The sequence below is a fragment of the Schistocerca gregaria genome, chromosome 4 (assembly GCF_023897955.1).
Source record: "Schistocerca gregaria isolate iqSchGreg1 chromosome 4, iqSchGreg1.2, whole genome shotgun sequence".
Classification (NCBI taxonomy): Eukaryota; Metazoa; Arthropoda; class Insecta; order Orthoptera; family Acrididae; genus Schistocerca; species Schistocerca gregaria.
Window position 1 is genome coordinate 87,162,806 of NC_064923.1, and position 22,971 is coordinate 87,185,776.

Here is a 22,971-nt window from a genome sequence, read left to right on the forward strand (position 1 = left end):
TTCGTTGATTATTCAATCTTTTTCTCATTGTAACGTCCCCCTTGGCAGTCCCCTCCCGGAGATCCAAATGGAGGACTTTTCCGGAGTAGTTTGCCAATTGAGAGATCATCATGACACTTCTTCAGTTAAGGCCACATGTCCTGTGGAAACCCGTTGGGTGTCTTTAATGCTGTGGTTCCCATTGCCTTCTGCATCCTCTTGCCGTTGATCATTGCTGATTCTTCCACCTTTAGGGACAGTTTCCTATCCCTAGGACAAGAGAGTGCCCAAAACATCTGTCCGCTCCTCCGCCCTCTATGACAAGGCCGTTGGCAGAATGAGGGTGACTTCTTATGCCGGAAGTCTTCGACCGGCAATGCTACTTGTTAATCGGCCCGCATCTCGTGGTCGTGCGGTAGCGTTCTCGCTTCCCGCGCCCGGGTTCCCGGGTTCGATTCTCGGCGGGGTCAGGGATTTTCTCTGCCTCGTGATGGCTGGGTGTTGTGTGTTGTCCTTAGGTTAGTTAGGTTTAAGTAGTTCTAAGTTCTAGGAGACTGATGACCATAGATGTTAAGTCCCATAGTGCTCAGAGCCATTTGAACCATTTGAACTTAATAATCAAAATATAAGTATCGGTGGGATTCGAACTCGGGACCGAAGACCTTTTGACCATGAATCAAAGACACTAACTCTTTTTTATTATTTTATTTTATTAATCTCATTTTGTTCGTTTATGTTCGTTGTATCTGTCGGGGTGGACGTCACAACACACCTGTTTTCAGTTCGTCCGTGATCCATTGACTCAGTTTTTTAATTACAGAAGGCAGCTAACCCTACGACTGAACACACTGAGTTACCGTGCCGGCATCTAGACCACGAGTGCAGTCACAGATACATAAAGCACAAAATACAGGTGTAAAATTTCTCTTGCGATTTTCTCGGAATTACCAGAGTAGTGTACCTTACTACTTTCAGATTATGTTGTATCAATGGCGTACTAAAGATGTACAAAGTTAGAAGTAAATCGGTGATCCGAACGTCATGGCCTCCCCTTGTGAGCCTCACTTTCGTGTAATATTGGACAAAATGGTTCAAATGGCTCTGATCGCTCTGAGCACTATGGGACGCAACATCTGAGGTTATCAGTCCCCTAGAACTTAGAACTACTTGAACCTAACTAACCTAAGGACATCACACATATCCATGCCCGAGGCAGGATTCGAACTTGCGACCGTAGCGGTCACGCGGTTCCGGACTGAAGCGCGTAGAACCACTCGGCCACTGCGGCCGGCAGTATTGGACAAAAGGATGGTAAATGTTGAGTATGTAGGGCTGCCCCCTGCATATTGCCGCCAACACATTTAACACATTTACGAATATATATCAAGATGGTATCCGTTCTTTCGGATTTCGGATATAGGCTATATATGACCATCTTTTTCTTCTGTGCGGATGCACAAACAGTGCCCGAACTCACGGGAATCAAAAAGCTGCAAGTATAATGGGCAGGGGCCTTACGAATATAGTGCGGGACATTAAGTTGGGAATGTGAGTCTCGCGGGAGGCGTGCCACAGTTAAGTCCCTGCAGTCGCACTATCCTCTGTGCCCCCGGTGGCTCGGATGGATAGAGCGTCTGCCATGTAAGCAGGAGATCCCGGATTCAAGTCCCAGTGGGGGGACACATTTTCAACTGTCCCAGTTTTCTTATATCAAAGCCTGTATGAAGCTAGGGGTATTCATTTCTTTGTAATTTCATTTACGAATACGTTTCGCAGCCCAGGTACAGACCCTACCCCTCACCTAGCAGGTTTTCTGTAAACAGAAGAGACGGGGTGCAGTGTACAGTCAAGCCGCAAGCAGTGGCCACAGCGTCCGGAGGCGGCAGCTTCGCCACTGCGTGGCGTGCGAGCCGAATCACAAGGCGCTGCAGTGGCAGGCTCTAGTTCACGTCCGCACAGTCACATGCTCAGGTGATGCCACGCATGTACAGCGGTGTACTTACGTCGGCGCTCCGCCGACGGAGAGCCAGTTGCGTCTCGAGGTCTGAACAACCTACAGCCGCCTCCAGTCTCCGCTGAGGGCACCGCCTGATACCGCCGCTTCACTGTCCGATGAAGTGCCACGCCGCCCGCGTCCTGAGGCAAGCCCGACGCTGCGCTTCTACCAGCCGCTCCGAGGGCATCGCTTCGCAGCATTTGTTGTGGCTGCCCACGTTTTTGGTGGGACAGCCTCGTTACCAACAGACTGCCTACAAGCTCTCAGCCTTAAAGGGCCATGTCGCCACCGCACCTGCTGCCTATGGGCTACCAGCGCGTGGGACAGTGTCGTGTTAATTTTCCGTGCTCCTCAGTACAATACGGTTCTCATGTTCCGCAGACAATATTCTCAGACGTTGTATTTAGCTTAGCTCCTCTAACAAAACGTTGTTATTTCACAGGGTCAGATGACGATCAGCTTAGCGTTAGGAAATTCAAAGGCACCAGAGAGGTAGTTCTCTAGTTTCGGTTGGTAATACACTACTGGCCATTAAAATTGATTCACCACGAAGGTGACGTGTTAAAGACGCGAAATGTAACCGACCGGAAGAAGATGCTGTGATATGCAAATGATTAGCTTTTCACAGCATTCACACAAGGTTGGCGCCGGTGGCGACACCTACAATGTGCTGACATGAAGAAAGTTTCCTAGCGATTTCTCATACACAAACAGCAGTTGACCGGCGTTGCCTGGTGAAACGTTGTTGTGATGCCTCGTGTAAGGAGGAGAAATGCGTAACATCACGTTTCAGACTTTGATAGAGGTCGGATTGTAGCCTATCGCGACTGCAGTTTATTGTATCGCGAAATTGCTGCTCGACTTGGTCGAGATCCAATGACTGTTAGCAGAATCGGTGGGTTCAGGAGGGTAATACGGAAGGCCGTGCGGGATCCCAACGGCCTCGTATCACTAGCAGTCCAGATGACAGGCATCTTATCCGCATGGCTGTAACGGATCGTGCAGACACGTCTCGATCCCTGAGTCAACAGATGGGGACGTTTGCAAGACAACAACCAACTGCACGAACAGTTCGACGACGTTTGCAGCAGCATCGGCTATCAGCTCAGAGACCATGGCTGATGTTACCCTTGACGGTGCATTACAGACAGGAGCGCCTGCGATGGTGTACTCAACAACGAACCAGGGTGCATGAATGGAAAAACGTCATTTTTTCGGATTAATCCAGGTTTTGTTTACAGCATCACGATGGTCGCTTGCGTGTTTGGCGACATCGCGGTGAACGCACATTGGAAGCGTGTATCCGTCATCGCTATACTGGCGTATCGCGGCGAGATGGTATGGGGTGCGATTGGTTACACGTCTGGGTCACCTCTTGTTCGCATTGATGGCACTTTCACAGTGGATGTTACATTTCAGATGTGTTACGACCCGTGGCTGGTCTGGCTGGAGATGCGTCATGCCATAAGCCACGAAACGATACAAGTGGCCAAACTAGAGTTTTAGCGGAGCCACAGGAAATCGCTTCTAGACGTGTCTGAGAATTCTGCAATGAATAAGAACTCTGCAGTCCGGATCCAAGGACGCCCGTTGTTGGCCTCCCGTCCCCAGTCTATACCTTCAGCGCGAGCACTGCAACACTTGTCGCGTGCTCGCAGCTCGCTGTTTTGCAACATCGCCAGTGGCCCACTGATATTTTTCTTTAATTTCTTACAGTTGCGGGGTATACAGTTTATCTTTTGTTTCTGTTGTGCGATACTGGACAATGTCAGAGGCAAGGTTGTCAAACATATTCAGTGGAAAATCTCCACGTAGCTCTCCCGGCCAGAGCACTGCCGTGCAAGGTAAGTCGAGAGAAATGGTTTGCGCGTTTCGTGCCTGCACGTGAATAATTGTTACTGATAATTCTGCAAACCGTTCTGTCGCTGTTAACGACACGCCGAACATGGCACAGCAAAAGGAGGAACCGATTGGCTTCATCGTCGAAACGTGGAATTAAGTGATAAATTAAAAAAGTTACGCTGTCTGCAGTCGAGGCAGTCAGCAACGAAGCTGTTACGAGAGTCACCTCTGAAGGCAGAAAGGAAGCCGTCAATCAAACGCAGCATATCGTGTAAAAAGCTTGGCGGCACGAAGTTACATTTAAGAAATCAGTCGTTATAGGGAACGATCGCGTCATTAAATGACGGCAGTGACTAAGTCACCCGCTTCAAGCACCCGTGACAGCGGCGAGAGCGGTCACAGTAGAGTTCTCCCTTTGCCATCACAAAAAAAAGTTGCTGATGGATTCAGCTGACTGTGTGGTGTAAGAACCTGCACAGCAATACTGTATTTGCATAAGTTTGGACTATAAATGAAAAGACTGATATCAGTAACTGAATCCAAAGGATTTTCGTCTGAGGCACTCAGACTTAATCTCGCCTAGGATATACCCCTCCTCTTCGCATTGTAACTGTTTCAATACTGTGTTACTGTATTTTTTCCATTTTACTTTCTTCCAAATATGCAACGTAAGTTTCATCACTTCAATTAGTAGGTACATTTTTATGATGATAGAAATAAGTAGAAAATTTGATAAGAAAACGGAGTAACAGATTAATTATGAACGTGGTGCTCTGTTTCTCTCAAGAAAACGAAAGGGACAACCACCGAAGTTTGGAATCACGAGCACATCATTCGTCATACGAGCTGTCTGAGAAAAGTAATGAGACAGATTTTTTTATCTACCAAACTATTTTTTTTCATACGATAATAGTGTCCCCTTCAAAGTAGTTCCTTTCGGTAGCTGTACACCGGCGGAGTCGTTGTTCCCAGTCTCCAACTGGTAGGGCCTTCAACAAGTAGGTCACATTCTTCTGAACGTGTTTCGGAGTCCCAAAATGACGTCCTCTTGAGACATTTTTCAATTCTGGGAAAAGAAAAAATCGAAAAGACTCAGATCAGGTGCATAGGTTGCCTGTGGAACAATAGGAATGCCTTTTGGGGTCAAAAATTGCAAGAGGAAGTGGCCCTGTGGCATGGGGCGCTGTCATGGTGCAGCACCACTTGCCTGCAATATCTGGTCTCACTCGATTCACCTTTTTCCTCAGCCTTTCAAGGAAAGGAGATCTTTGTAAATCACTCGGTTGTCCTGGAGGAATAAATTCTTTACACACCATACTCCTTATGTCAATGAAGCAAATCAGCATTGTTTTGATCTTTAAAATCCTCATTTCAGCTTCTTTCGGCCGAGCAAAAGTCTTAGTGTGCTACTCGTCACTTTGCCGCTTTGTCCAAGGATCCTACTAAAAAAAATTCAATATTCATCGCCTGTCATCACACGGGTGAATCATTCCACGTCATTGGCAGTCCTCTGAAGAAGATAAACGCTCACGTTTCTTCGATTGTCCTGCTCAAGTTTGAGGCTTTTCTGCACCATTTTGGCACAAACCTTTCGCGTGTACAAAACTTCAGTCAAAATTTTATGTACGGTGAAAGTGCTTAAATTTAACTGGTCACCCATCATCCTCTCTGCTAAACGTTGGTCTGATCTGACTATAGTACGCACACTTTGTGTTTTGCGTTTTTGAAGGTATGCCTGAGCGAGGTACATCGTCAGGTTGTTCTCGGCGTTTCAAAAATCATGAGCTCTTGAAAAGAAATATTCCCCATAGGTCTGTCTGAACTTTTCAAAGATCACACTCTTGACTGCATAATGTTGCTCTCCAAATACCGCGGTTCCATTTTCGTAGCACACAACAAAAACACATCTTCATTGATGGCGCCCCCAAGGATCACTTGATGCCTGTACGGAGCTGCAACTGCGACCGAGCATCTGGAAGGGATGAACACACCCCGGCTAAGCAAGTGGAACAACACAGCGTTGCCGGATCACTCACAGTGTTGTCAGTCTCATTGCTTTTCTCACACGCCTCGTAGTTTAACTCAAATTATCTCGCATCACAGAACTGTGGCAGAATTCTATTTGGAGCAGATTAAAATACATGTATTCTTCAGATTTCGTTCCTGTAATACACTCACCTAAATTTAATAACAAAAGAGTTTCCTGCATATCAAACATTTCTCTAACGTCGTCAGGAATGCATTCTCGTAAACTTTCTGTTTCTCGTCTTAAAAGTTCATTACCACCGATAAAACTTAAATGAAAACATTATGGAGCTCCTCCGGAAGGCGCTAATACGAGTTCTGTCTTTGTACGTTGACTTTGAGGGAGCTGAAGGAAATTTAAGATTGGGCGTGTGTAACGGATTTGATATGGTAAGTGTGGTCCGCGCCTCCATGTGTGTTAATCTTAAAGTATGTCTGGACAGATAATATGTTGATGCATAGTCTGCACCGTCTATGCCTACTGTGCACGTGATAACTGCGTTAGAACTTACAGAAAATAATCTCTGGAAGTGAGTTGTTTGCAATAAGGCGATTAGGTTTTTTTTTTTTGCGTGCAAATGCTGTGTATGCGCTTCCATAGGATGACGACACGTCCGGATAGATCCAGGCAACTCCTCCTATTTGTCTCTTTGCCTGAGGTCCGGACGCATTTTTGCATTTCCTCCTTTTTCGCGAAGTTCACCGTAATAAATTTATATTTGCTATTATTTCCGTTGTGTTGCTCCTTTCTTAAATAATTCATCTGTATATGGCAGCAGGATCGTCGATATTATCGATCACATTTTATATAACGCATGTCAGCATGGAGCTGATAATCTTCCTTTTGATTAGTTGTGTGTCATCGTGAAAATTCATAATTATTTTTTCTATTTACTGTGTTGGAACGGAACATCTGCACTCTTTCTGCTAATTTGTTGAGGTAAATTACAAACAAGTCCTGTCTCATATGGAAACTAGAAGGTTGTCTCTTTTCCCAGCCATTGAAGGGGTATTGGAAATGTATCCAGCTCTGAAATCTTACTTTCTGTCTAAAAGCAATCCACCAGACGTTTTGTTTAGGTTTTTTGAGAATAGTTTATGTGAAACATACTTAAGGCATTGCATTCATTGATGTCTGTTCAATTGAATGTTCTTCAAGTAGAAAAGGAGAACAGTTCTGTGCTTGAAGTGATTCATATTTTAGATTCTGCATGTAAGGTGCCTGAGGACCGATTAAACGAAAAATCTGTTTGCCTAAAGGTTAAACATAAGCTGGAAATTGCAGCGGAATAAGGCTTTCACAAAAAAGTTAAAGTGTACATGAAGGAATCTGTGTCGTTGTATAAATTATGCCATGAATTTTTGAAACTATTGCTCTGCATGTTCACGACTTCTCCTGTTTGAAATGGATGTCTCTTAAAAAAGATGTTAACTACAGTGATGTTCAACAAAACGTTTTGTATTTGGAAGCCGGACGCAGTGGCCGAGCGATTCTAGGCGCTTCAATCCGGAACCGCGTGACCGCTACGGTCGCAGGTTCGAATGCTGCCTCGGGCATGGATGTGTGTGATGTCCTTAGGTTAGTTAGGTTTAAGTAGTTCTAAGTTCTAGGGGACTGATGACCTGACCTCAGATCTTAAGTCCCATAGTGCTCAGAGCCATTTGAACCATATTTCCACGATAAATGTAAAGCTTTCGAAATTTAAGGTGTAAAACGTTATGACCAATTTGTAAATTTGGCATCTTCTGAAACAGAATAGCAACTATCCTGAATTTTTGTGAAAGTAGGTCTGTTGATTTTCACTGAGAATTGTTAAAACTTGCGGAATGCTTTTGCAGTATATCAGGGCACAATGGAAATGCAGAAGACGTACACTCCTGGAAATTGAAATAAGAACACCGTGAATTCATTGTCCCAGGAAGGGGAAACTTTATTGACACATTCCTGGGGTCAGATACATCACATGATCACACTGACAGAACCACAGGCACATAGACACAGGCAACACAGCGTGCACAATGTCGGCACTAGTACAGTGTATATCCACCTTTCGCAGCAATGCAGGCTGCTATTCTCCCATGGAGACGATCGTAGAGATGCTGGATGTAGTCCTGTGGAACGGCTTGCCATGCCATTTCCACCTGGCGCCTCAGTTGGACCAGCGTTCGTGCTGGACGTGCAGACGGCGTGAGACGACGCTTCATCCGGTCCCAAACATGCTCAATGGGGGACAGATCCAGAGATCTTGCTGGCCAGGGTAGTTGACTTACACCTTCTAGAGCACGTTGGGTGGCACGGGATCCATGCGGACGTGAATTGTCCTGTCGGAACAGCAAGTTCCCTTGCCGGTCTAGGAATGGTAGAACGATGGGTTCGATGACGATTTGGATGTACCGTGCACTATTCAGTGTCCCCTAGACGATCACCAGAGGTGTATGGCCAGTGTAGGAGATCGCTCCCCACACCATGATGCCGGGTGTTGGCCCTGTGTGCCTCGGTCGTATGCAGTCCTGATTGTGGCGCTCACCTGCACGGCGCCAAACACGCATACGACCATCATTGGCACCAAGGCAGAAGCGACTCTCATCACTGAAGACGACACGTCTCCATTCGTCCCTCCATTCACGCCTGTCGCGACACCACTGGAGTCGGGCTGCACGATGTTGGGGCGTGAGCGGAAGACGACCTAACGGTGTGCGGGACCGTAGCCCAGCTTCATGGAGACGGTTGCGAATGGTCCTCGCCGATACCCCAGGAGCAACAGTGTCCCTAATTTGCTGGGAAGTGGCGTTGCGGTCCCCTACGGCACTGCGTAGGATCCTACGGTCTTGGCGTGCATCCGTGCGTCACTGCGGTCCGGTCCCAGGTCGACGGGCACATGCACCTTCCGCCGACCACTGGCGACAACATCGATGTACTGTGGAGACCTCACGCCCCACGTGTTGAGCAATTCGGCGGTACGTCCACCCGGCCTCCCGCATGCCCACTATACGCCCTCGCTCAAAGTCCGTCAACTGCACATACGGTTCACGTCCACGCTGTCGCGGCATGCTACCAGTGTTAAAGACTGCGATGGAGCTCCGTATGCCACGGCAAACTGGCTGACACTGACGGCGGCCGTGCACAAATGCTGCGCACACACCGCGGTTCCTGGTGTGTCCGCTGTGCCGTGCGTGTGATCATTGCTTGCACAGCCCCCTCGCAGTGTCCGGAGCAAGTGTGATGGGTCTGACACACCGGTGTCAATGTGTTCCATTTCCAGGAGTGTATTTTCGGTCATTACAACATAGTGGACTGTTGACAGGAACAGACTGAACCTTGAATGTTTTAAAGGTATGTTGACAGTCCAGTATAATTTAAAAGAATTTCTCTGCGTATCTTTTTTACAGCTATCTGCTAAGCCAGCCAATAAAAGTTAAGGAATGTATGTTATGTCTCTTAATTGATTCATTTATTAAATTTCAGCGTGTTTTTCCGTGTGTCTTCTTTCTTCTGACCTTGTCCTCCTTTTTGAAGCTGTTTTACCTCTCTTTTATGCGTCTACATCTGGTCACCCTGCGCTTGCGTTGCCTCTGCAGGGTGAGAGATGCCGCTTCACGGCTGAGAGCTCTCGCTGGGCAAGCAGCAGGTGGGGGAGTGCTGAGCAGGATCTGGGAAAGCGACGCCCGCCACGGGCTGTCATCGGACGCCGGCAGCGCAGCGGAGACAAAGAGCTGTCGAGAGGCGCCGATGGGCGCGGGGGTGGCAGGTGGGGGTGGAGGTGGGGGCCGCAACCCGAGAGGGCCGCGTGCGCAAACTTTGCCCGCCGGGTCAGCCTGCCCTGCCAAAGCACTCTCCTGTCGCCTGCTGCACTTCTGCGAGGGTAATCCCAAAAGTAAGGTCTCCTATTCTTTTATAAGTACATAGACCTGTTTATTTATACAATGGTTTACATCAATTTACAGCTTGAACGTTTAGCTATTTTTCGACATAATCACCATTTCTGCCGATGCATTTTTGTAGACGCTGTGGCAGTTTTTGTATGCCCAGGTCATACCAGCTCGCCGCCATGCTGTTCAGAATGTTTTGAACCTCTTCTTTCACCTCGTCGTAGAAGCTGAATCGCTGGGACCGCAATTACCGCTGACAGGTACTGTGAGACTCTGAAAAAACTCAAACGGGCGATTCAGAACCGGAGAAGAGGAATGTTGAGCAAGGGTGGACACATTCTCCATGACAACGCTCGCCCACTCACCGTTCGGCAAATCATTGCTCTCCTGTAACAATTTCAGTGGAACATAATCACCCACCCACCCTATAGTCCCGTGACTATCACCTGTTCCCTAGGTTAAAAGAATATTTGGTCGGAAAGCGATTCAGCTCCGACGACGAGGTGAAAGAAGAGGTTCATAACTTTCTGAACAACATGGCGGCGAGCCGGTATGACATGGTCACACAAAAACTGCCACACCGTCTACAAAAATGCATCGACAGAAATGGTGATTATGTCGAAAAATAGCTAAATGTTCAAGCTGTAGACTCATGTTAACCGTTGTATAAATAAACAGGTCTATGTACTTATAAAAAATAGGAGACCTTACTTTTGGAACTATCCTCGTAGTAAGAGTAACACTTTCCTGCGAGTTTAGTGTTTACAGGGTGCTTAGACTATGTGGCTTGTACACCACGCGCAAAATACGACTGGTCCAAAAATATTTCGTGCGCCTTAACATACAGAGCGTAAGGTGTCAACATTATTTAACAACCTGGGGTCTTCGGGGAACCCCATATTTAATTTCCTAATTTCTCAGCTTAGTAATGTAGAAGGTTACTCAGACTAGGTTCTTTGGATGTTAAAAATACATTTAAAATAAATACGCGTTGTTGCCGCATTGCTTTATCGTCAGACTTGATAAACTGACCAATATACAGCGCGTTTCCATAAGAGCGTGAAAAAAATAACAGGACTGAAAAATTTGAGGTAGGGAATCTGTGGTCGGAGGAGCCAGCTTAAGGAGACAGGGAAGTAAAGTAAACTTGTCTACGCCTTTGTGTGGTATTACTGTTTTCCAGCTTATTTACGAGTAACATTCGTACCAGTTTACGCGTACTGTGCTGATTACATACATGCACATTCTTTATTTCCTACAAGGAAACGAAGAGGACGAGCCTTATTGCCAGGATGCCATGATGCAGGTTTTGTTCGAAACTTCCTGGCAGATTAAAACTGTGTGCCGGACGGAGACTCGAAAATGGCTCTGAACACTATAGGACTTAACAGCTGAGGTCATCACTCCCCTAGAACTTACAGCTACATAAACCTAACTAACTTAAGGACATCATGCACATCAATGCCCAAGGCAGAATTCGAACCTGCGACCGTAGCAGTCACGCGGTTCCAAACTGAAGCGCCTAGAACCGCTCGGCCACCATGCCCGGCAGGAACGAGACTCGAACTCGGGGCCTTTACCTTTGGCGGGAAAGTGCTCTACGATCTGAGCTACCCAAGCACGTCTCATGCCCCGTCCACGCAGCTTTACTTCCGTCAGTATCTCGTCTCCTTATTTCCAAACTACACAGAAGCCTCCTGCGAACCTTGCTTCTGTGTAGTTTGGAAAGTAGGAGACGAGGTACTGGCGGAAGTAAAGTTATGCGGACGGGGGTGAGTTGTGCCTGGGTAGCTCAGATGGTAGAGCACTTGCCCGCGAAAGGCAAAGGTCCCGAGTTCGAGTATCGGTCCGGCACACAGTTTTAATCCGCCAGGAAGTTTCATATCAGCGCACACTCCGCTGCACAGTGAAAAACTCATTCAGGTTTTGTTTGCTTTAATTGCCCGTAATTTGGCTCTGTTGTTCGTTTTTACATTGTCCCATTGCGGAACGTGCTATAAGTCAACGACAGACCTGTTCATCACTCAGTGCTATGCAGACACGTACAGAACAATACGAAGGAGTTTCGGTAGAGTATTTCCTGGTCGCTGGATTGAAAGGGAAGGTCAGATTCCATGGCCTGCAACGTCAGCTGACCTGAATCCCCTTGATTATTTCCAATGGGTATATCTAAAGTCACTTATGTATGAGACTCCAATCGATATGGAGATGGAATTAGTTGCCAGAATTGTAGCTGCCTGTGGTGAGATTCGAAACACACCAGGGATATTTGTGAGGGTGCGTCAAATCTTGTTCGCCGATGTCATGCTTGGATTGAGATTGATGGCCGTCAGTTTCAGCACACTTTGTGAGATACAGTACAGATGGTACGTTCATTGTGTTACTGATAGTATTTGCACTTAACTAACGTAAATAAAAAAGTACACTGTACTGTGGTTTTATTCCTATTATCTCCTTAAGTTGACTTCTCCGACCCCAGGTTCTGTACTTCAAATTGTTCAGTGGAGCATCCTCTATGTCCTGTCAAATTTTTGCACGCTTTTACGGAAACACCCTGTTCGCAAATCAGTTCTTTGCGAAGCCGGGAACAAAAACTGTATGACTCATATTCTCGTCTATTGTCCACATTTCGGGAATTGATTCCTTTCAGGAGCAAAGAGCTCCAACAATCAGTACCACACCAAGAAACACTCTCAGTTTGACAGAACCTTTATCTATACAAATTCTCGTTCGGTTCGCAGCAGTATTTGCATCGTAATGCAGAACAACACGTTGCGCTTCAGAATTGGTGGAGATGCGTGCAGTGTCTGCAATTCGGTCATCAAAGAACGTGTTGAAAAAATCTGACATTATGAGTGCAAGATCAGTTGCGTGCATTGACCCGGGAGATCCGACAACGTTATATTGACAACAGCGAGACAACCGGGGATATGGAACTTGTTAACTTTCGTCCCCACTTTACAATTGTGTCATCTTCTTCATCGGACTTTATTCTGAATCCACTTCAATGTCAACTTCCGACCCTTCTTGTTCTGGAACAAAGTTCTCATCACGTTCAGTTGATGCCTAATTCCTATGGGACCAAACTGCTGAGGACATCGGTCCCTAGGCTTACACTCCATTTAATCCAACTTAAACTAACTTACGCTAAGGACAAAAACACACACACATTCTCGAGGAAAGACTCGAAACTCCGACGGGGGGAGCCGCGCGAACCTTGGCAAGGAGCCCTAGACAGCGCGGCTACCCCACGCGGCCCATCACGTTCAATCAGGATACCTTCCCAGTCACTAAGATTACATTCATCCAGCATCGAAGAATGTAGCGATCTGAGATTTTTTTGCCGACCGTTTCTGAAAATTTGTGGCATTCACGTTATGAAAAGTAACACCAAAATATATCCACCGAAATAGGTAACATACACTACTGGCCATTAAAATTGCTACACCACGAATATGAAGGGCTACAGACGCGAGATTTAACCTGGCAGGAAGAAGATGCTGTGATATGCAAATGATTAGCTTTTCAGAGCATTCACACAAGGTTGACGTCGGTGGTGACACCTTCAAAGTGCTGACATGAAGAAAGTCTCCAACCGATTTCTCATACACAAACAGCAGTAGACCGGCGTTGCCTGGTGAATCGTTGCTGTGATGCCTCGTGTAAGGAGAAATGCGTACCATCACGTTTCAAAAGGTCGGATTGTAGCGTATCGCGATTGCGGTTTATCGTATCCTGACACTTCTGCTCGCGTTGGTCGAGATCCAGTGACTGTTAGCAGAATATGGAATCGGTGGGTTCAGGAGGGTAATACGGAACGCCGTGATGGATCCCAACGGCCTCGTATCACTAGCAGTCGAGATGACAGGCATCTTATACGTATGGCTCTAACAGATCGTGCAGCAACGTCTCGATCCCTGAGTCAACGGATGGGAACATTTGCAAGACAACAACCATCTGCACGAACAGTTCGACAACGTTTGCAGCAGCCTGGACTATCAGCTCGGAGACCATAGCTACGGTTACCCTTGGCGCTGCATCACAGACAGGGGTGCCTACGATGGTGTACTCAACGACAATGCTGGGTGCACGAATGACAAAACGTCATTTTTACGGCTGAATCCAGGTTGTGTTTACAGCATCGTGATGGTCGCATCCGTGTTTGGCAACATCGCGGTGAATCCACCTTGGAAGCGTGTATTCGTCATCGCCATACTGGCGTATCGCCCGTCGTGATGGTATGGGGTGCCATTGGGTACACGTCTCGGTCACCTCTTGTTCGCATTGACGGCACTTTGAACAATGGACGTTACATTTCAGATGTGTTACGACCCGTGGCTTCACCCTTCATTCGATCCCTGCGAGAACCTACATTTTAGCAGGGTAATGCACGACCGCGTGTTACAGGTCCTGTATGGGCCTTTCTGGATACAGAAAATATTCGACTGCTGCCCTGGCCAACGCATTCTCCAGATCTCTCACCAACTGAAAACGTCTGGTCAATGGTGGCCGAGCAACTGGCTCGTCACAATACGCCAGTCACTACTCTTTATGAACTGTGGTATCGCGTTGAAGCTGCATGGCCAGCAGTACCTGTACACGCCATCCAAGCTCTGTTTGACTCAATGCCCAGGCGTATTAAGGCCGTTATTACGGCCAGAGGTGGTTGTTGTGGGTACTGATTTCTCAGGATCTATGCACCCAAATTGCGCCAAAATGTAATCACATGTCAGTTTTAGTATAATATATTTGTCCAATGAATACCCGTTTATCATCTGCATTTCTTCTTGGTGCAGCTATTTAATGGGCAGTAGTGTGGTACGCAAAGCGGGGTCCTGCCAGGATGATGTCTCTGTGTGCATACCGCAAAAAGCAGTATAACACCCTCAAGGGCTGTGTTCAGCGGCACAGGGGTTTAATGTGTGCATACTGAGGGGCTGTACTGTTGCTGATTCATTTGTCATGCTCATTGGCGATCAGATGGCGCTCAGGAGGTCTGTCTGTGTCTCCTCTGTCCTAACCACGCGGAACACAGGCAGTGACTGTGGTAAGTTTAGAGGTGAACAGGAACAGTGTCTACCACACTCATTCTATTGTACAAACATGTCCCGACGACGAGTACATATTGCTCTTGCACTGTTCCAGTCATTTCAACACAGTCGCATTATGGTACTGCAGCAAGCTTCATGAAATAAATTCACAGATATGTGAGTGTCTCGAAGACCTCAAATAATAGAATCCAATATGTTGTCCTCGACTATGAGTGTTCATCAGAGAGAAGGGTATCGTCAGGAGTGTCCCCGGGAAGCGTGATAGCGCCGCTGTTGTTCTTTATATACAAATATCGCTGCTGTTCTCTATATACATAAATGATTTGGCTGGTAGGTGCAGCAGCAAACTGCGGTTGTTCGCTGATGGTGCCATGGTGTACGGTAAGGTGTCGAAGTTGCGTGACTTCAGGAAGATACAAAACGGCTTACACAAAATGTCCAGTCGATGTGACGAATGCCAGCTAGCCCTGACTGTGAAAAATGTAAGTTAATGTAATGTTCGGATAGAGTATTACTAATGTCCTGCTTGACACAGTCAAGTAGTTCAAACAACTGGAGGAACGTTGCAAAGCAATATGTGAGGCTGTGGAAGAGAAAGTGAATGGTCGACCGGTTATTGAGAGAATTTTAGGAAAAAGTTGTCGACCTGTAAAGGAGACCGCATATAGGACTCTGGTGCGAGCTATTCTTGAGTACTGCTCGATTTGTAAATTATGGAGCGCAGCCTTTTTTGGGGGGGGGGGGGGCAGGTTTTATTTGGCAAATCCAGATTTCGGCTAGTGCCTAGCCATAATCAGTGCACTATTTTCTAGTCTCGATGCAAGTTACTTCCCTGTTGTGCGGGCGTAAGTCACTGCTCCAGTGTTTGGGATCTGTACCAGGTCCGATTGAGGGAAGACATCGAACAAGTTCAGAGGCAGGGTGCTAAATTTGTTACCGGCAGGTTCGAACAACACATAAGTGCTACGGAGATGCTTCAGGAACTCAAATGGGAATGCCAGGAGGGAAGGCGACGTTCCTTTCGAGAAACACTACTGACAAAATTCAGGGATCCTGCATTTGAAGCTGTCTGCCGAACGATTCTACTGCCGCCAACATACAATGAGAAATTGGGACTCCTTCGCAGGTATACAGACAGTCGTTTTCCCCTCGCTCTATTTGCGAGTAGAACAGATAAGGACGTGACGAGCAGTGGTACAGGCTAACCGTATGCTGTATTGACTATTTTCTGGTTGTGGAGGGCGTTTTGTTAACTTTGCTTGAAACATGTGTCTTCGACTTTGGAATTTTGTATACTAAACGTTTTATGATGAATTTGTACCTCGTTCTGTGACCCTTCCATGGACTACACTCTCATTTCACGACTGCGGTTCGCTCTGGGCCATTGGCGTGTATGACTTCCGTGGTGATTGGTGCACACGACACCTATGTACATGTATGTGCGTTTGTGCGTGTGCAGAGCGCGGCGCTGGTGGCGGTGACGAACGTGTCCGAGTACCTGGACGAGGCGGCGGTACGGCGGATGGTGCTGCCAAAGACCAAGGCCGTCTACGAGAAGAACACGGCCGACCTCAAGCTCGTGATGAACGTGCTGAGCTGCATCGAGAAGACGCTGGACAAGCTGGACAAGTCGCAGATCATCGACGAGGTGCTGCCGCTGCTCTGGGACGTCCGCCTCGCCGACCCCGAGATCACCATCCGCGTCGTCAGTGAGTAGACGAGTAGACGAGTAGACGAGTAGCCGAGCAGCCGCCGCCAGCTTGTCGCGCGCCGCAGCCGCACGATGCAGGGGTCGACTCAATGAAGCGAGTGCGGCTGAGGATGAAGTATCGATGTATCGCTACCTCTTCCTAAATGTAACCTTATGTGACATATTTTTTATCGATACACCGATATATCGACATCGAAACGGCTATATCGACAGCCGATATCTTTACATTGTATTATATTTTTTACGCAGCTTTCGATAAATATTTGTAGCTGTTCTTTTCACATTGCAGCAGAACATAATTTCACTTTCAGTGTGTGAAGGAGTTTAACTACTTTTTGAGCTTTCATCAAGTCCCGTCTTTCTTTATGAGCGTCTGAAGCAAGTATAGATGGTACAAAGAAGAAGTCCGATTACACTGGAGGGGGTTGGCGTTGTGAATGGAAGAACTAAGTGTCCGATGTGAACAAATAGCAAACCAGTTGCATTGAAAAACAATTTTTAAAGCAACTATTGTGTTATTTCTTCAAATTGGCATTTTTTAGAAACAGATGCTGCAACTAATGAACGAAAATCTAAATGACTACAATTGGTCTTTGCAGTGGATGGGAACGTGTGGGGGAAAATGCTTACGTAATCGGCACTCGGTGCTACCAACAGAAACTGCAACGTTTAACTTCACCACGCAATTTTGTCACTGCAGCTGCTAGGTCGCTGGCGTAGGGATTTCATACGGTTTTCACTAATCTGTATCACTAAATAGCGAACCTGGTTCATGGTTCATAGTTCGTGGCTCAGAATCCAAACTGACTGTCTCAAGTCTTAAAGGGGCAAAAAAAACTGATTTTTAGTACTTCGTATAGTTACTTATCGAATCTAAAAATTTTATATGCTGTCATAATCTGCCCATTCTGAGATATCATTTGTGTTACAGTTTTAACACTGTAGGACAACTATTACGGTTACAAACTGTTTACATGTCTACACACAAATTACCCTACTATCCAGTATTTGGGAATGAGAGCACTTAGACACTTCCAACAAGCTTTAAACATAGTTTCAAACTTTTATGAGGATATTTCTTGCTGGTAATTCCCAAAAAATTATGAAAGGGAAAAAGTTTGTCGCTTAGTATATCTTTGCCGTTCTTGTTGTCTGACATCGGCTCTGGCATTACGTTTTATTTTATTTCTTGTTTTATTAAATAATTATTAGTGCTTCCGTCAATTTTTACTAATATTTATTTAGTGTGACATGTTTCAGCAGCTTGCTCTCGTAATCAGGTGAATTCCAGTTCCATGTAAATAACGTTAATCTGAAGCGGTAATTAGGTTCATTTGCTGTATGTACCAGTGAGGTTATGTATCGAAATACAATCCTGTACAGAAAGATGCTTATATTTCAGTGTGTACATCAAGTGATTTGCATGTTTAGATAATTTCATTAGTGCATATTTCTTGAAAACTTGGTTGTCTGGCGCACTGAGCGCAACACCGAACACGTCACAGTTTATGCAGTGAAGACAAAATATTTTCTATCTTAATTAATGTATGTCATGACACGTATTAGATAATTTGATTACTTGGTAAAGACAATTTCTTATTATTAAACGCAATATTTCTTCAATAAAACCAGAATCCACATTAGAGAAGTTTTTGAAGATATTAATATTCTTACTTTTCTGGCTTAAAATGTAGTAACACATTATCATATATAGCGATTTTGACGAAATGATATTAACAACGTACCTGGTACACTCGATAAACAGGGCCAAAATATAAAATTCAATGTGGAATATGGAAACAATGGTAACATCAAATTCGTTCTAATTCAGCAGAAAACTGCAATAACAGACACCATCATACACAGCTCACTTTGCCACCCTGTGGCGCACAGATGTGCTTCATAAAGAGCACTAGTTAACAGAGAAATATAGCAATGGTTAAATATGTGAAGCTTCTTGAACTCAGCACAATGAAACAAATAGGTGCAGCAAATTGCTACGATGACACACTTATTTAACAACCTCACACAGTAAAGACAAACAATAATAAACCAACTGCCTCACAGAAAATGAAAAAGAAACCCACTGCTTGCATATCGTCCACAAGCAAACGCCCTTACAAAATAACAAACATTTTCAGACTGCGCGAGATTAACAAGGCCTCCAAAAACACGTAACTAACTGCAACACACACTGAGACTCAACGTTAACAAAACACACAAACACACACACACACAATCAGGTATTTATAAAACGGTATGTACTACATACAAAGTTCTGTATGTAGAACAAACTTGGGAGACTTTCAAAAAATATACAATGAACATATAAATGCTTACAACTCAAACAATTACAATAAATCAGCAAAAGCCACCCACATAAAGGATACTGGCCACCTGCTTCATGAATGACCTTCATCTATTGCATAGGGGACATCAAATGGACTTATATGAAGAATTAGAAATTTTAATCTACGGCACATTGCGTGATACTATGTTACTAAATCATAAACTAGAAAACAACAGTATTAATTTCTTCGAAAACTTCTCCAATACTGAATGGTTATTTCATTGAAGGAACATTTTCTTTAATAATAAATAATTGGCATTACGAAGTAACCATAGTATCTAATATGATCCAAGACATAACTGCATATAACTAGAAAAAGATTAATCTTCACTGCATATTACTTTCTTAGCAATGAACACTACTTTTCTTGGTGATAAACTTTTTGGAATCATGTAAACATCTCACTGTGAAAGCGTTAAGCTGTAATGCATTTGTTACTGTGCTATGTGTGCCAGACATCTAAGTTTCCAAGAATATATATAGACTCCTGGAAATGGAAAAAAGAACACATTGACACCGGTGTGTCAGACCCATCATACTTGCTCCGCACACTGCGAGAGGGCTGTACAAGCAATGATCACACGCACGGCACAGCGAACACAACAAGAACCGCGGTGTTGGCCGTCGAATGGCGATAGCTGCGCAGCATTTGTGCACCGCCGCCGTCAGTGTCAGCCAGTTTGCCGTGGCATACGGAGCTCCATCGCAGTCTTTAACACTGGTAGCATGCCGCGACAGCGTGGACGTGAACCGTATGTGCGTATGTGCAGTTGACGGACTTTGAGCGAGGGCGTATAGTGGCCATGCGGGAGGCCGGGTGGACACCGCCCAATTGCTCAACACGTGGGGCGTGAGGTCTCCACAGTACATCGATGTTGTCGCCAGTGGTCGGCGGAAGGTGCACGTGCCCGTCGACCTGGGACCGGACCGCAGCGACGCACGGATGCACGCCAAGACCGTAGGATCCTACGCAGTGCCGTAGGGGACCGCACCGCCACTTCCCAGCGAATTAGGTACACTGTTGCTCCTGGGGTATCGGCGAGGACCATTCGCAACCGTCTCCATGAAGCTGGGCTACGGTCCCGCACACCGTTAGGCCGTCTTCCGCTCACGCCCCAACATCGTGCAGCCCGCCTCCAGTGGTGTCGCGACAGGCGTGAATGGAGGGACGAATGGAGACGTGTCGTCTTCAGCGATGAGAGTCGCTTCTGCCTTGGTGCCAATGATGGTCGTATGCGTGTTTGGCGCCGTGCAGGTGAGCGCCACAATCAGGACTGCATACGACCGAGGCACACAGGGCCAACACCCGGCATCATGGTGTGGGGAGCGATCTCCTACACTGGCCGTACACCTCTGGTGATCGTTGAGGGGACACTGAATAGTGCACGGTACATCCAAACCGTCATCGAACCCATCGTTCTACCATTACTAGACCGGCAAGGGAACTTGCTGTTCCAACAGGACAATGCACGTCCGCATGTATCCCGTGCCACCCAACGTGCTCTAGAAGGTGTAAGTCAACTACCCTGGCCAGCAAGATCTCCGGATCTGTCCCCCATTGAGCATGTTTGGGACTGGATGAAGCGTCGTCTCACGCGGTCTGCACGTCCAGCACGAACGCTGGTCCAACTGAGGTGCCAGGTGGAAATGGAATGGCAAGCCGTTCCACAGGACTACATCCAGCATCTCTACGATCGTCTCCATGGGAGAATAGCAGGCTGCATTGCTGCGAAAGGTGGATATACACTCTACTAGTGCCGACATTGTGCATCCTCTGTTGCCTGTGTCTATGTGCCTGTGGTTCTGTCAGTGTGATCATGTGATGTATCTGACCCCAGGAATGTGTCAATAAAGTTTCCCCTTCCTGGGACAATGAATTCACGGTTTAATTATTTCAATTTCCAGGAGTGTATAATCTGTACAGGATAGTATACAGTATTTCGAAGCACAGCTTCACTGGCACACACGGCAAATGAACCTGATCACACTTCCAAGTAACGTAGTGGACATGTAACTGCAATGCGCCTGATGATGGCAAGATGCTGCTGAAATACGTTACTAAAAACTGACTGAAGCGGTAGAAATTATTTCATAAATTTAACAGTCACAATCCTCATACCATTCCATATAACATGGATAAATTTAAGTATTACTTCTTTAGTACGCACTCTGTTCACATCATATTTTGCAGACACTATTCACGTATGCTACTGAATGTATCTGTAAAATTATATCACTGTACAACATATAATTCTGGCGAGATGGCACAAACATTAAGATGCATGAAAAACAAGCTTCTTCTTACAATGCGGTGCGAATTGCCATGACTACATTGATCCAGAGTTTCACAAAGGAAACACTTAACGACTTCCGACAAACTAAAAACACAATTTCAAAAAAATTTCTCGTTTACATGCATAACGACAAATATTTAACACACTAACTCATTTGCAAAGTAATGAGACGTTTGAAGCTTTTTTTATACATGGTTATTCGATTCTTGAAAGAGTAGGGGGTTTACTGCTGGGTAACTGATTCACCAGGAAGGTTTGTTTGTACAATTTACCACCGCTGCGCCAGACAAGTCGTCCGGCCGTAGATTGTTGGTGCCACCACTGCGAAGCTAGAGCGGATCAGAAAAAAAAATGGTTCAAATGGCTCTGAGCACTATGGGCCTTAACATCTATGGTCATCAGTCCCCTAGAACTTAGAAGTACTTAAACCTAACTAACCTAAGGACATCACACAACACCCAGTCATCAGAGCGGGTCAGAAGGTGCATGTAAATGTCTGGCGGTGGTTTCTTGTGTGACCGATACTGGCAGGGAGTAGGATTTACCTGTTGTACCGCATCACGATTTTTCGAATTATATTTAAAACCTATAAAGCCTTGACGCAGTACAATAACGTAAAAACTCTTTCACTGGAATGAGAACCATATACACGTGGTCGTTACTAGACAGTCCCCTCGAGAGTCTGTACACTAACAACATCGATGCCATTCTTCCTAGCAACAGTTCATGTCTCTGACGGATGCACTGTCCATCGTTGCCTGACTCAGCTGACTTCCCCAGATTGCATTGTACTGATTTTACTTCAGATTAGTGGACCCGGCAATGGATATAGGTCCTGACCTGCTTCTTCCCTCTCTCTCTCTCTCTCTCTCTCTCTCTATATATATATATATATATATATATATATATATATATATATATGTGTGTGTGTGTGTGTGTGTGTGTGTACGTCTCGTCCTATCCCCTCTCTGTGTCCATTCTGCCCTCCCCCGCTCTGCTCCTCTTCTTCTTCCCCCCGCCCCTTTCGCTGACCTTCAGCATTGTATATTGTTAGACCCAAGAAACATCGATTGGGAAGCGAAATCGCTTAAAATAAATGGATGTGACTGTGGGGACCACAGAGTAGTAGCGTCAATGACAGTATTTCGCATACTTTTAATCTGTAAACGGGTAGCATTACAAAGTTTTGGATGATTCAGATCCCTCACTGCTATTCTAATCATAAGCCGTTAAACCATAAGTACAACTTTTTACTTTTCTTCTGATATTGACTGCGAGGAAGAAAATGAAACGGCACATAGTTGCGTATATAATTATTGATTAAAATTACATATAAGAAGAAAGAAGAACATATGAGACAATCAGTCCATGGCTTAAATGCCCTGTTCCTATCGTAGTTAAAACTGACTGCGAGAAAGAAAACGAAACCGCAGGTCTACCCAGCATAGTATGGAAGACCGTTTTAATAGAAAACATAATCGTTGTTGTTTAACAGAATGTAGAGCCTACGTCCGTGTGAATTTTTATTATTGTGTCGTGTAAAAAGTTGAAGTAAATCGGTCAAGAATTTTTCGATATTTTTGCTGACAACGTTAAACATCGGCTTGTCATTGTTATTGTAGATTGTAGATTTCGGGGCCTTTCGTCGCATAATCAGATTTCCCTTAAAACTAAAACGGAACGTATACTTCACAGTTATAGCATGACCCTTACTTCTATTTGCATTTCTCGACTGTTCTGTTTTGTTTCGCCTTATGTGATCTACCAAGGCATTTACAACTGGAACCATAACACTACGAAGTCAGTGTTCGTAGGCGTATGTTCATCGCAATTGTAGCATATACTTTATATTC

General features: G+C 45.6%; 1 protein-coding gene across 1 annotated transcript in view; it reads left to right on the plus strand.

The window, feature by feature from the left end:
* The window catches only part of LOC126267610 (SCY1-like protein 2), a 1,033,915-nt gene that overhangs the window by 838,977 nt on the left and 171,967 nt on the right, over positions 1-22,971 (plus strand). The window contains exon 12 of the mRNA XM_049972911.1: positions 16,223-16,472. Within this exon, the coding sequence (XP_049828868.1) occupies positions 16,223-16,472 (250 nt within the window). The remainder of the gene's footprint in view (positions 1-16,222; positions 16,473-22,971) is intronic.